The sequence below is a fragment of the Natator depressus genome, chromosome 12 (assembly GCF_965152275.1).
Source record: "Natator depressus isolate rNatDep1 chromosome 12, rNatDep2.hap1, whole genome shotgun sequence".
Taxonomy (NCBI): Eukaryota; Metazoa; Chordata; order Testudines; family Cheloniidae; genus Natator; species Natator depressus.
In genome coordinates, this window is record NC_134245.1 from 6,966,790 (window position 1) to 6,979,181 (window position 12,392).

Genomic DNA, 12,392 nt, shown 5'->3' on the forward strand with positions numbered 1-12,392 from the left:
TGCCCCTGTGTGTATGTGCATAATGGCACGATCGCTCTCAATTTCTCACACACGAACACCACAATTTTACCTCGCACTTTTCAGCCATGGATCGCAAAGGAGGTCAGCATCATTGTCCCCCTGTTACAGCTGGGGAAACTGAGGTACAGAGGTGCCTTGCCTAAGGCCATTTAGCAGCAGCGCTCCGAGTCCCAGCACACTAGACGCTCGGCCACAAGACCTCTCTGCAATGTAATGTATCATTTCTTCTGGGGTGGCAGCCTTCTGCACGTCCCCAATAGGCCCTGGCTATTAACAAACACGCATGCACGTGTTTGTCTTTCGTCTGCACAGTGGCCTATGCATGGGAATGTGCACAATGAGGCTCTCCAGTGGGAGGCAGATGCAAAATCATGTAAAAACTTTTTTGGACGTGACTTTTTGCTGCTGTTTGTGATGCCACAGACTGGGGCCTAAGGGTCATACTGGCACTTGCCTGGGGTGACCCGCATAATTTATTGAATTGAATGAAAAGAGCCCAAGCATAGGCCAGATACACCCGTTACGCATCCTTCCTCCTACAGATGTCTGGGCAGGGAGGGCAGACACGTCTTTATTGCTACGTAGCTAGGACCACTCATGGGGATGGCTCGTGAGCAACTCTCTCCAAAGAAGTGGCAATACAAATGTTTATAACGCATCCTGTCACCCCGGAGTGCGTTTTCTTCCACTGTGGGTTGCTCCTCTTTTTCAATGAGAAGCCCTTGGCCTTTTCCATGCTGAAGCATGTTCGTTGTGGTGATCTCAGTACTTTATACCTGGCATTTACAGTCGGGCCAGTGATGACTCTCCAAGTGTTGTGTAAAGGTGACTGAGAGGAGGCTCTGGCTCTTGGGAGGAAGTCTGGCCTTGTGGCCAAGACATGGGCTGGGAAGCTCTGTTACCACATAGACAACTTGCTTAACCCCTGAGTTTCCCCAGCTTCTTGTGCAAACGTGTCTCCCAGGAGTGTTGTGAAGCCTAGTTCAAGGGCTGGAAAGCACGCCGAGCTCTTCAGGAAAAAGGAGCCCACTGGTACCATGACACACTGCGGGAACTGTAAGAGTCCGTGGCAGTTCTCTTGTGCAAGATGGGATTACACAGGCCTTGCTCCTCAAAAGGTGCCCCATGGAAATCTTTGGGAGTGAGGTGCCTAAATCTCTTTGACAACTTGGGTCCTAATTCCCATTGCCTTTCAGTGCCTACCTGCCATGTGCACCGTTGAAAATCTCTCCCTAAAAATACAACAGGGATCAAGTAGAGAATAAAGTCCCAGTGACAGACTGCAGTGGAGTGGGAATGCTGTAATACGCAGAAATCAGATTTGACACCATTGAAAACTAGACACATTCGCCATGTAATATTTTATTTCGGGCGCAAGGGCTCTCTCAGCATTTAGACAGATTATTGATTCCTATGTTAGGCTGGCAAAAAATGCACTTTTCCATCAAGTTCAAGGTGCGTGTGCAAAAATCCATCCATGGCCACCCACCTCCACCAGGCAAACTCCTTGGGGAAGTGACCCTGCATTGTGACCTACAGACAGTGCGGGAGATTTCCTACAGCACAGCTGGGTTGAGATGCCCAACCCCATTGACTTGGGGTCAGAGTTGGGCCCCTTACCCTGAAAGCCCATTAATTGCATCAGTGTGAGAGGAGAACCGAGCCCTAGCAAACTCTCCCCCAGAAGCACGCCACACACATTGGGCAGGAGGGGTGACAGCACCCCCAGGCCTTGTTACCTAAGATGCACATAACCCACACATGCCTACTCCACAGTGTTTGCCTGGATACACAGATACAAAGGTCAGAAGGGACCATTATGATCATCTAGTCTGACCTCCTGCACAACGCAGGCCACAGAATCTCACCCACCCACTCCTGCGATAAACCTCTCACCTATGTCTGAACTATTGAAGTCCTCAAATCATGGTTTAAAGACTTCAAGGAGCAGAGACTCCTCCAGCAAGTGACCCATGCCCCATGCTACAGAGGAAGGCGAGCTCTTTGCCTGATCCAGTCTGGACCCGCCAGAGATGCTCATGGGCCTGTCCTGCATTCTGAAGAAAATGAAACCTTTACCGTTGCCCAATCTCTCCTCTGCCCTTGTAGTTTCACTTGGCAGCTGCCTGATGTGACTGACGCCCTGGGAGAGGTGGATACCAGGCTCTTCCCTGCTCTTCCTCTAGGCTGTGATGTGGATAGAGATGTAACAGGAGCGTGAAACAGACTAGGTCCGTGATCCCCCATCAGAGAAGGCTGCAGCCCTTGCTGGCTTATAACACTCTGTCTTTTCCAGTGACGTTTATACTGAAGGGGTGATCTACCTGGGAGCCCAGGGGTATGCATGTGCTACAAGACTGGTGTTTAATGCAGCTGGGAACCAGGCAGGGCTGGACCCGAGAGATCCAGAAGGGAATGTGCAGAGAGAAACCGAGCTGCTGCCGTGGTCTTAGCGAACAACAGACTCCATGCCGGCAGCTCCCGGTTCAGAGTGTCTGGGTGTACGTGTGTGAATTTCTCTACATTTCTTGTGATTATACATGGCCACGTGTAGCAAAGCAGAAGCACCAGACAAATGCGATGCCTCCACCTCCCCTCTGGGAGTGTGACGCCTGGTTCTTGACTCACAGGGCAGAGACCGTCCCAGCTGTGACCAGAGAAAGCAGGAGATTCAGTCTGCGCTGTTGCGGCTGGTGCTGAACGGCAACATGGTGCTGTCAGAGCTTTTTGGTGAGGGGTAGGAATTCAACTTTCTGACCTGCAGCACCATTGTCCAGTACCAGAGGAAGATGAGGAAGCCTGCGAGAGAAGGGAGAAATGGGTGAGCGCTCACTGGGCAGGGGCAATGCAGAGAGCAGGACAATGGGTCACCTGACTGCAGGGGGAGGCTGGCCCCCTGCCTGAGCATCCCATCACTCCTGTCCTTTAACTATACGGCAGATGAACTGAGCTAACGGGGTCTCGGATCCATCACTGTACCAACGTAGCAGAGCACTGTCTCGAGCCTTAGCTGGTGGCACCCTCGTGTGGCCACTGGGTGCTATCGCACAGAAAATCCCAGGGCCCTGCAGGAGAGATCCCTACACACAGCGAGGCACGCTCTAGTACGGAGGGGAGCCTCTCCCCCATGGTGAGGAATAGGGCACAGGGTTGTGTCAGAGCCTCATCAGCTGCTCCTCAGAGAGACTCCAGACGCCTGCGCCATTTACCCCCGAAACTCGCCCGGGGTGACGGCACGTCGCCGGGAGAGGGCGAGATGGGGAGAGTGCGCCCGGCCCTGCGTGCTCACCTTGCAAAGTGTTGATGATGGTGAAGAGGTAGACGACGACGAGCTGGAACGATCCCGAGGAAAAGGAGAAGAACGCCAGTGCCCAGGGGATGCCCAGCACGAGGCTCAGCCCCAGGAGCACCAGGGTGTGCTTAAGCTTGTGGCCTCTCTTCCTCTGCCTGCGGATCTCCCACACCATGGCTCCCAGCATCACCATGTTGAAGAGGAACACCAGGTTGAAGATGCCCAGGTTGACTATGTTATGGATCAGGGGGGCTGTGATCCAGCATCTGGAGGGAGAAGAAAGGCAGATAGTTCAGGTCCGTAATCCTCTAGGTAAAAAGGGGCTGAAGGTCTGATCGGAGAGCTCGGGGGGACCCACTGGCACATTCGGCCTCCAGCCCAGAGTTAAACATGGAGGCCGGTCTCCCAGCTGATGTAAAGCTGCACAGCTCCACTGAAGTCACGAGAGCTTTGCTGATTTATGCCAGCTGGGGATCTGGATGGACTGAGAGGCGGGAGGAAGAAAAGGTTTCAGGAAAACCCCAGCAGAGGGGATGTAATCTGTTGGTATGCTCCAGGGTCCACGCCGTGTGAAACTGACTCATGGGAGGAGGCACTGCTAGCCATGGTGTAACCAGGAACATGGTGACGCCATTCCAATTACTCACATGGTTGCATTGGTGGATTTCTCAAGGGATTCAAATACTTCAATGTGGAATGGTCCATAATTTGTCTGATCCGCCAGGAAGATCACACCCACGATAAAGATGGGAAGCCCTGGATGCAGAGAACAGCATTAGGTAGTTTCCCTAGCCCCAATTCCTCTCTTTGCAGGTCCCTGAAAAAGGAGCTCATCCTTTCTACTCCTAAGGAATTGACCATGTTGTTCTCCCATACCCTTTGTCACCCTAGCGGTGGACTGAGGACAGTGCATTGAACAGGGATGGTTGGGTACAGCTTTGGGTCCTCATGTCCACACTGCTCATAGGTTCATTGGTGTTGAGGCCAGAAGGGACCACTGTGATCATCTATGACAGGTTTCAGAGCAGCAGCCGTGTTAGTCTGTATCTGCAAAAGGAACAGGAGGACTTGTGGCACCTTAGAGACCAACAAATTTATCTGAGCATAAGCTTTCGTGAGCTACAGCTCACTTCATCGGATGCATAGAATGGAACTCCCAGTCTCGATTCAAATCCAAGTTAATGGTATCTAGGGTGGCAATTTTGCAACAGAAAAGCTTCAAAAACAGACTCCAGTGAGAAACTGCTGAGCTTGAATTAATTAATATGCAAACTAGATACCGTTAACTTGAGTGTGAAGAGAGACTGGGAGTTGCTGGGTCATTACACATATTGAATCTATTTCCCCATGTTAAGTATCCTCACACCTTCTTGTCAACTGTCTAAATGGGCCATCTTGATTATCACTACAAAAGTTTTTTTCTCCTGCTGATAATAGCTCATCTTAACTAATTAGCCTCTCACAGTTTGTATGGTAACTTCCAACTTATCTGTATGTGTGTTGTGACGGGACAAGGCTAGATGGCTATAGAAAAGTAGTGGGAGATAGATATATTAGCTCCAAGCTAAACAAATCCCTGAGCTGCTCCAGGTCAATTAAGACACCTGGGGCCAATTAAGAACTCTCCAGAAGGCAGGGAGAATGCTAGGTTGATTGGGACACCTGAAGCCAATCAGGGGCTAGCTGAAACTAGTTAAAAGCCTCCCAGTCAGTCAGGGGAGTGTGCATGTCAGGAGCTGTGGGAGGAAGTTGCGCTGTTGGAGAGACTGAGCAGTACACACCATATCAGGCACAAGGAAGGAGGCCCTGAGGTAAGGGTGAAGTGGAGCTTGAGGAAGTGAGGGCGGCTGTGGGGGAAGTAGCCCAGGGAATTGTACATGTCATGTTTCTAAAAGGTCAGCTACCATAGCTGATACTATTAGGGTCCCTGGGCTGGAGCCCGGAGTAGAGGGTGGGTCCGGGCTCTTTCCCCCCCCCCCCCAACCTTTGCCCCCTGATTAATCACTAAGACTGGGAGACAACAGAGACTGTGCAAGGAAGGATAACTTCTCCTCACCTCCCTTGCTGGCTTATGATGAAAATGGCTCAGTAGACTGTGACCCTTGTCTCTAGAGGAAAGAAGGGTTACGTGGAGGGTCACAGTGAGCCTCTGAGGCTAGTGAAATCCGCCAGGAAACGCGGGACCCACGGAGGCAAGGACAGAGCTTTGTCACTGTGTGTGTGTGTGTGTGTGTGTGTGTAATTAAAATCTCTTACTATATGTTCCATTCTATGCATCCAATGAAGTGAGCTGTAGCTCACGAAAGCTTATGCTCTAATAAATTTGTTAGTCTCTAAGGTGCCACAAGTCCTCCTGTTCTTTTTGTGATCATCAAGTGTGACCTGCTGCACAGCACTGGCCAGAGAAGTTCACCCAGTGCCTCCTACCCATAGCTGGTGTTTGAGTGACCGTGTATTTTTTATGGAGACAGCCAGTCTTGACTTAAAAGCCTTAGTGATGGAGATACCATTGCCGCCAATGCGTTAGGCACAATTCTGAACAGTGAGGGGACTGATCTCTAGCCTGAATTTCTCTAGCTTTAGTTTCCAGACATTGGTTTGTCTTATGCCTTTGCCTGCTAGATTAAACAGCCTCTGCCCTCAGAAATCTCTTCCACGTGTCGGTACTTATGGGCGGTGAGCAAATCATCCTCTTATCCTTGAGAGAAGAAAGCCTTCTAGGGGCGCAGAGGCCTGGAGTTCTCAGGGCCATCTGGGCCTCCTTTCGTACTCACCCCAGCCCACCGCGCAGAGCTTGAGAATGAAGTGCTCCACGTAGGTGTTGAAGACCTCCACCACCAGCCTGTAGAGATTGTAGCCCTCAATGCCCATCCAGGTCAGGCAGCACAGCAGAGATAGGTGCAGGAACATGCCACCGGCTTTGCAGGCTGCCTCGCTGCCGATGGAGGCCAAGTGCTCAGTGATGAGGAAGCTCACATCCAGCAGGAAGATGGCCCCCAGCAGGTTCATGTGAATGTAGATGTTTACGGTGCCGTCTCTGTGCTTCCTCCTGGGAAAGGGAGAGGAAGAGATTTCACTCCTGATCGTGTCTGGGAGTCCCAGACCCAGCACCCACAAAAGCCCACGATGGGGTCCCAGTGCTTTGATTCAAGCAGCTCACACTAACCGGAGACACACAGGAGATCTTTGTCTTAACAACAGGAGATCGTGAGCCCAGTGCCTATTCCACATGGCCATAGCCAGCTGATGGCTGAGATGGGTGAACTTACTGAGCCACCGGTAACTGCAATAGGTGAGCGATCCTGGTCCCCTTGTTCCACTGGGAAGCTACATCTCATCTGGCCTTTGAACCATGTGTGTAGGCGACAGGTTTGGCCATTGCATACAGCCTAATTTCTCAAAGGAAGCCTCTTGTAGTCTGCGTCAGCCCCTTGTTAACACACTGCTAAAGATCTGTGCATGCCCACGCTCGCTGCATTAGTGCTAAAGACCAAGATGGCGGTCAAGATTATTAAAAATGACAGGTAGTTCTGGGGGCCCATCTGGAGACCTTATAAAGGGGTCTGGTTTCTAGGTGGGGGGCGGGGTGCTCAGCACTTCCTGAATATCAGGCCCCTTTCAGGTGTCTCATGGTGGACCCTCAGAATCACAAGTCCCTTTAGAAAAACCTTGGCCAATCTGTGTGTAATGGCAGCCGAGGGGGATGCTGCCTGCATGGGGTAGCAAACTGGTCAGCATGAGCACGAGTTACAGGCTGCTAGCTAATCCCCTGCCCCGAACCATAGTACTGTACCTGGAGCAGCAGAAGAAGATGATGGTGAAGAGGGAAGCCACAGCTGAGATAATGCAGCCAATGTAGGTGATAATCGTCAGGTACTTCTTGTGGATGTAATCTATCCCCGGAGAGGACATCTGAGAATGGAGAGGACAGGGGAGGTGTTAGGGCCACGCTGGGCAAGAGCTGAGAGCTTTACCCATCACCACAGAGACCATGCAGTGAGGATGCAGAGAGCTCGAGTGGGAGCTGGTACCCACCATCAGCACAGCAAAATAGGTGAGGTGGTTGCAACGGCAGACCGTCTGGTTATTACCCGTCTCTGTTTCACAGCCATCACTTTTCCAGCTGCCGTGGCCATCTGCAAAGAGAAAAGCAGAGTTTCCTGTTGCGGGTGGGAGGTTTCACACACTCAGCCCAAGTCAATGTTCACAGAAAGTCTTTGACCCACAGTGTCTGCAAGCAGGTGAGAGAATGAGAGAGTGCTTTGCAATGGGGCCCAGTGACTTCCTTACAGACCACATGGCAGCACTGCTATACTGGGGACTCCTAGCACCCGAAATCACCCCCACCCATATCTGCGTGGGGAGCAGGGCCTGGGACAGATTCTTTGGGATATCCGTGGGGGAACCGCCTGAGATCTAGCCATGCACAGAGATCTAGGGGCTGTATCCCTGGCATTAGAGGAATGGCAGGATTTACAGATGAGGGGAGGCAGTCAAAGCAAGCCCCGTTGAGGCTGAAAAGGAGAAGTCACAGGGAGCTGGGATGAGTGACACAGATTGGAGAAGGACAGAGTGAAAACTGATCAGCTTCCACTGACGGAAAAGGGATGAATGTGCATCCAGCCACTGACCATGCGCTGGGCCATGGTCCATCGTAAACGGGAGTCTTTTCATCCACTCCAGTGGGAGTTGGACGTGGCCAAGAGTTTGTCTCTACAAGAGTTAAAATATCAAGGACAATCCAGTCCCATGTGTCAGGTTGTAAAGTGACTGATGCTCAGTCCCTTCCTTGGGCAGCTAGCCTAGGGGTCTGGTTCCCACCTACCCCGCACCTTGAGTCCTCACACCTGTGCAAAGCCAGCATAAAGGTGCTGTCAAATCGGGAGGGTAGCACTGCACTCCCCCACTGCACAGGTGTAAGTGACCTGGGGGAGACCCAGGGCCCTGCAAAACAGCCTGCTCTCTCTGAGATACTCACGGCTGGAGTCCACGTCCCAGAACACGCACCGTGGAGTCACGTTCCTCTGAAAGGACAAGAACATGGGTGGTGATGCAGGAGCCTCTCTGGGTTATTCACGGGGCAGGCAAGTTTGGCTGAGGGGCAGAACAAGGGAAAGATGGGGCAGGAGGAGAAAAGAAACTCTGTCCCTTGTCACGTGACTGGAGCCAGGAAACAAAGATCATCCTCTCCCCAGCACTCCAGGGTGTCACCTCCTTTTTTCAACAGGGAGGCTGCTCCCAGCAACAGGGAAAGATCAAGGACACCGGTTGTGTCGTCTCTCTGGAGGTGATCGCCTGGAAGTGGCTAGTTGTCCTGAGTTACGTTTTTTGGAAGGGCATCCCCTAGAGAGGATGGGTCGACAGAGACGAGGCAGAAGCTGAGCTGGCGGAAGTCCCAGCTTCCGCCCCCTCCTCCCCGGTCTGGACAGACTGATTTGAATGAGGCTGTTTCTCACACCTACCGGTAGCTGGTCATGAAAGAATTTGAGGACCACATCCTGGGGGAGGCCTGATATGGGGGTGTTCCCCACGGTGATGCCAATCACCTTTTCACCGAGCACCCTGCTGCCGTTCTGGTCCTGAAAGAGATGGAAAGACCGTGATGCCAGCATGGGAGAGTGACAGCTGCCGGACACCACGCTGCTATAAAACCCCTGGAGATCTCCGAGCCAGAGAGCTTCCTTGTCTCCTTCCTCAGCAGACAATACAAACCCAAAGAGGGTCTGCGCACACAAGTGACAGGAGCCGGCGCAGCCTTTCCTCAGGTTGTGCCTTGTCGCTGTCACAGTCCTCTGCGGGAGGGCATCAGGGCACCAGGTGGCCTCCTATGTACCGTGGCAAAGGCCAGATCACAACCGCCAATGGTCCAGCTGCTCCGGTGTCTTGATGCTGAGAGGAGCTGCAGTCCGATACTTCAGGGGAAGGTGCCACCTTCCATACTGCCCCTAGCTGTACAATACCCTGCCGGGGGCGGGGGGCATTTCTTCCGGAGCCCAGCCAGGGACTGGTTTGAGCTGCAGTCGCTAGGCACAAAGGGAGATCACAACGGGCAGAGCTTTGGCAGGAACCTGAATTTTGGGACCCTCCTAGCACTGTCCCAGTGCGTGTCTATGATGGGTCCGCAGCGTTTCCCAGTGGGGGGTGGGGGTGGGGAGGGGACTGTGAGTACGCCGGCCTGGCTCCTCTGGAAATGGGAGCTTGGCTAAAGGCACATAGCAAAAATAACCTCTGGGGTCTCATCCTACTCAATCTGTTCACACAGGACATTGGGCCGCTGGGTACAGTTCAGATAGGCAGCATCAGCTCAGGGGAGCCTCTGGGCTGGGAGAGCAGGGGGTGCTGAGAGTCGGGGAGAGGGGCACTGGCAGGGCTGGCATAGCAGGGGGTGCTGTGAGTTGGGGTGGAGGGGGATTGGCAGGGCTGGGCATGGGGTCAGGGCTGGCATAGCAGGGGGTGCTGTGAGTCGGGGGGGGAGGGGCATTGGCAGGGCTGGCAAAGCAGCGGGTGCTGTGGGTCGGGGGGAAGGGGCATTGGCAGGGCTGGCATAGCAGGGGGTGCTGTGAGTCGGGGGGGAAGGGGCATGGGCAGGGGGCCAGGCTGGCATAGCAGGGGGTGCTGTGGGTCGGGGGTCAGAGCTGGGTGCCAGCCCAAACTTGGCTGAGCGGGAGGTTGCACGGCAGGCCAGGTTTCACGATGTTTGGCAGACCGAGGGAGCAGGGCAGGACCGGCAGCGGGGATGCTCTCAAGCGGCCCTGGCAGAGTTGTGGGCAGCACATATCCTCAGCATTCATAGCAGCTGCTCCCAACCAAACTTGGCCCAGCGCTGCCCAGCACTATTAGCCCCTCGCTTACTACACCCGCGCACCAAATTCATTCCCATCCCTGAGCCGGTCGTTACCTGGAAAAGGGCCTGGCTGTTGATATCCATCAGGAGCACTCGACTCTCAGTGTTCTTCTTCCTGCCCTTCGCCTGTGCAAAGAGGATCCTCGGCAGATTCACTGCAAACCCATGGACCTCTCTGCCCACCTGCAAAACAAAGCCCAGCAGAGCCCTTGAAGAGTGGCCGGAGGATGCGGCGAGTTCGGGGAGGACGCTAGGGAAAGCCTCGGGCTCTGGCTACACACGCAACAGAACATCCACTGGGGTAAATCGGCATCAACAGAGCTAGGCTGATTTACCCCAGCTGAGGATCCGACTGCCGTCTAGCCCAGGCCAGGAACCCATATGCATCACTGCTCTGGTTTCTAGTGTGGACGGCACCGGGCTGGGTATTAAAGGGACGCCAGCAACTCGAGTTAAGAACGTTTCTATTCCAGTAGTTTTGCCGGGTTGGCTGCTCCCTCTCTTCAGCAGCAGCACTGAGATGAAGCCTCACCCCCTCGACGCTCCTCCCTGGGCTCGAAAGGCGGGGTCCTCTGCCTACCCCGCCTCCCGCTGTTCCCCAGCCTCATGCCAGCAGGGCGGAGCCAGGCTCCCCATGCAGGAGTCTCAAGGAAAGGAGGTTCCCTCCTGGCTGCCCTCGCAAGGGCGCGAGCCTGCCAGCGAGCTCTCCTGGGGAGTGAGGGCAGGGGGCTCCTCTGATCACCCTCAGGAGACGGGAAGTGCGACTAGTCAGAGCCTGGGACTCCACCAAGTGCTGACTAAGGCGCCAAGGTAAGAAAGTGAAACCAGAGCGACAAGGAGATTTCCCTTGCAATCGGTACAAAGAACAGAAGTCTGATTTGTTCGGGGTGAGGGCATCCCTTTAACTACACGCTGTAACCAGACACGTCCCAGGTTACCCTGGTTATGGGAAGGAGTCAGGTCCCCTCTACGTTGCAAACCGTAATGCTGCAAAGACCAACCCAGGACCATGACCTGGAAAGATTCCACGGAGAACAAGGCACAACCTGGAAACATGCCAAGTGCATCAAGAGGTTCTGCAAACGCGCCGGTTGGTCTGGGGTCCCTGCTCTAGGCCCTGCAGCTCATTTCAATCTGTCACCGGAGGGCTGGGCCATTAAGAGGAGCAGGACCCAGCCTGTGACTGATCAGCTCGGGATGAGGCGATTACAGAAGCCAGCAGACAGGCCAGCTGGGTATTGAGCCATCAGGAAGAGCTGCAAGCAGCAGATCGACTCCTGTGGGAAGCCCAGAAGCAGGGCATGACTTTCAGGTAAGAGACCCGTAGGGAACAGACACCCCCTGGATCTGGGGGAAGGGATGGCTGGCATGGAACCTGTACTGTCTGTTCTTATGTAAAATAAAGCTGAAGCCCTCATGCTTCAGGGCTTCAGCTGGTCAGTGGCAGGCATCAGGGAGGGAAGGTTCCCCTTGCCACCAGGTCATTTTTTTTTTTGTCTCCTTCCTCTGAAGCCTCAGGGATGGAGGTGGGACATTGAATGGGGGTGGCCGGTGAGCTGAGGTGATCCTGAGCGTCCTCTCTCTTGGGTGCTGGGTTGGCTGGTTCTTGCTCACATGCTCAGGGTCTAACTGATCGCTGCCATACGGGGCTTTGAGGAGGAACTGTCCCCCAGCTCAGATGGGCAGTGACCTGGAGAGTTTTTCACCTTCCTCTGCAGCATGGGGCGCAGGTCGCTTGCCAGGATCATTTGAGGGTCTCTCTCTTCATCATTTCCCCACTGTCCCCAGGCATTCGTGCACCTCGGTCCCTGCTGTTCTCTGCCTGTCGCACACAATAGGCTAGTCTCCTTTAGGCTGTAATACTTGGGTCTTGTTCCAGTTGTTGGGTTTAGTGCGTGGGTGTTGGTGGCCTATACTGTACAGGAGGTCAGACTAGATGATCTGGTGGTCCCTTCTGGCCTTGAACTCTATTGTCATGACTTTGTGACTATGGGGAAAAAGAGCCTGGACCCCTGGCACACCTGCACTCACCTCCAATTCAGACATGAAGGGCAGATCCTGAGAGGCTTTGCTGGGTCCTATCTTCAAAACAGTTGCACGCACTGTACTCGTCCCAAAAGTCTCGCTCTCCCCTTCAAACACCACCTGTCCCAGGACCAATTCCAAATGCAGAAGTTTCCTTTTGGGGAAGAAGGAACAGAGCATGGATCTAGAGAGGGTAGGAGGGAAGAGAGC

The 12,392-nt window shown here is 53.7% G+C and overlaps 1 protein-coding gene across 1 annotated transcript in view; it reads right to left on the reverse strand.

The window, feature by feature from the left end:
* Positions 1-1,373: 1,373 nt before the first annotated feature.
* Positions 1,374-12,392, reverse strand: part of ADGRG1 (adhesion G protein-coupled receptor G1) — a 38,678-nt gene continuing 27,659 nt past the window's right edge. The window contains exons 5-14 of the mRNA XM_074968502.1: positions 12,189-12,336; positions 10,212-10,340; positions 8,776-8,892; positions 8,292-8,337; positions 7,349-7,449; positions 7,107-7,225; positions 6,088-6,362; positions 3,961-4,069; positions 3,311-3,579; positions 1,374-2,820 (exon numbers count right to left, since the gene is read on the reverse strand). Coding sequence (XP_074824603.1) covers positions 2,693-2,820; positions 3,311-3,579; positions 3,961-4,069; positions 6,088-6,362; positions 7,107-7,225; positions 7,349-7,449; positions 8,292-8,337; positions 8,776-8,892; positions 10,212-10,340; positions 12,189-12,336 — 1,441 coding nt within the window. The 3' untranslated portion in view covers positions 1,374-2,692. The remainder of the gene's footprint in view (positions 2,821-3,310; positions 3,580-3,960; positions 4,070-6,087; positions 6,363-7,106; positions 7,226-7,348; positions 7,450-8,291; positions 8,338-8,775; positions 8,893-10,211; positions 10,341-12,188; positions 12,337-12,392) is intronic.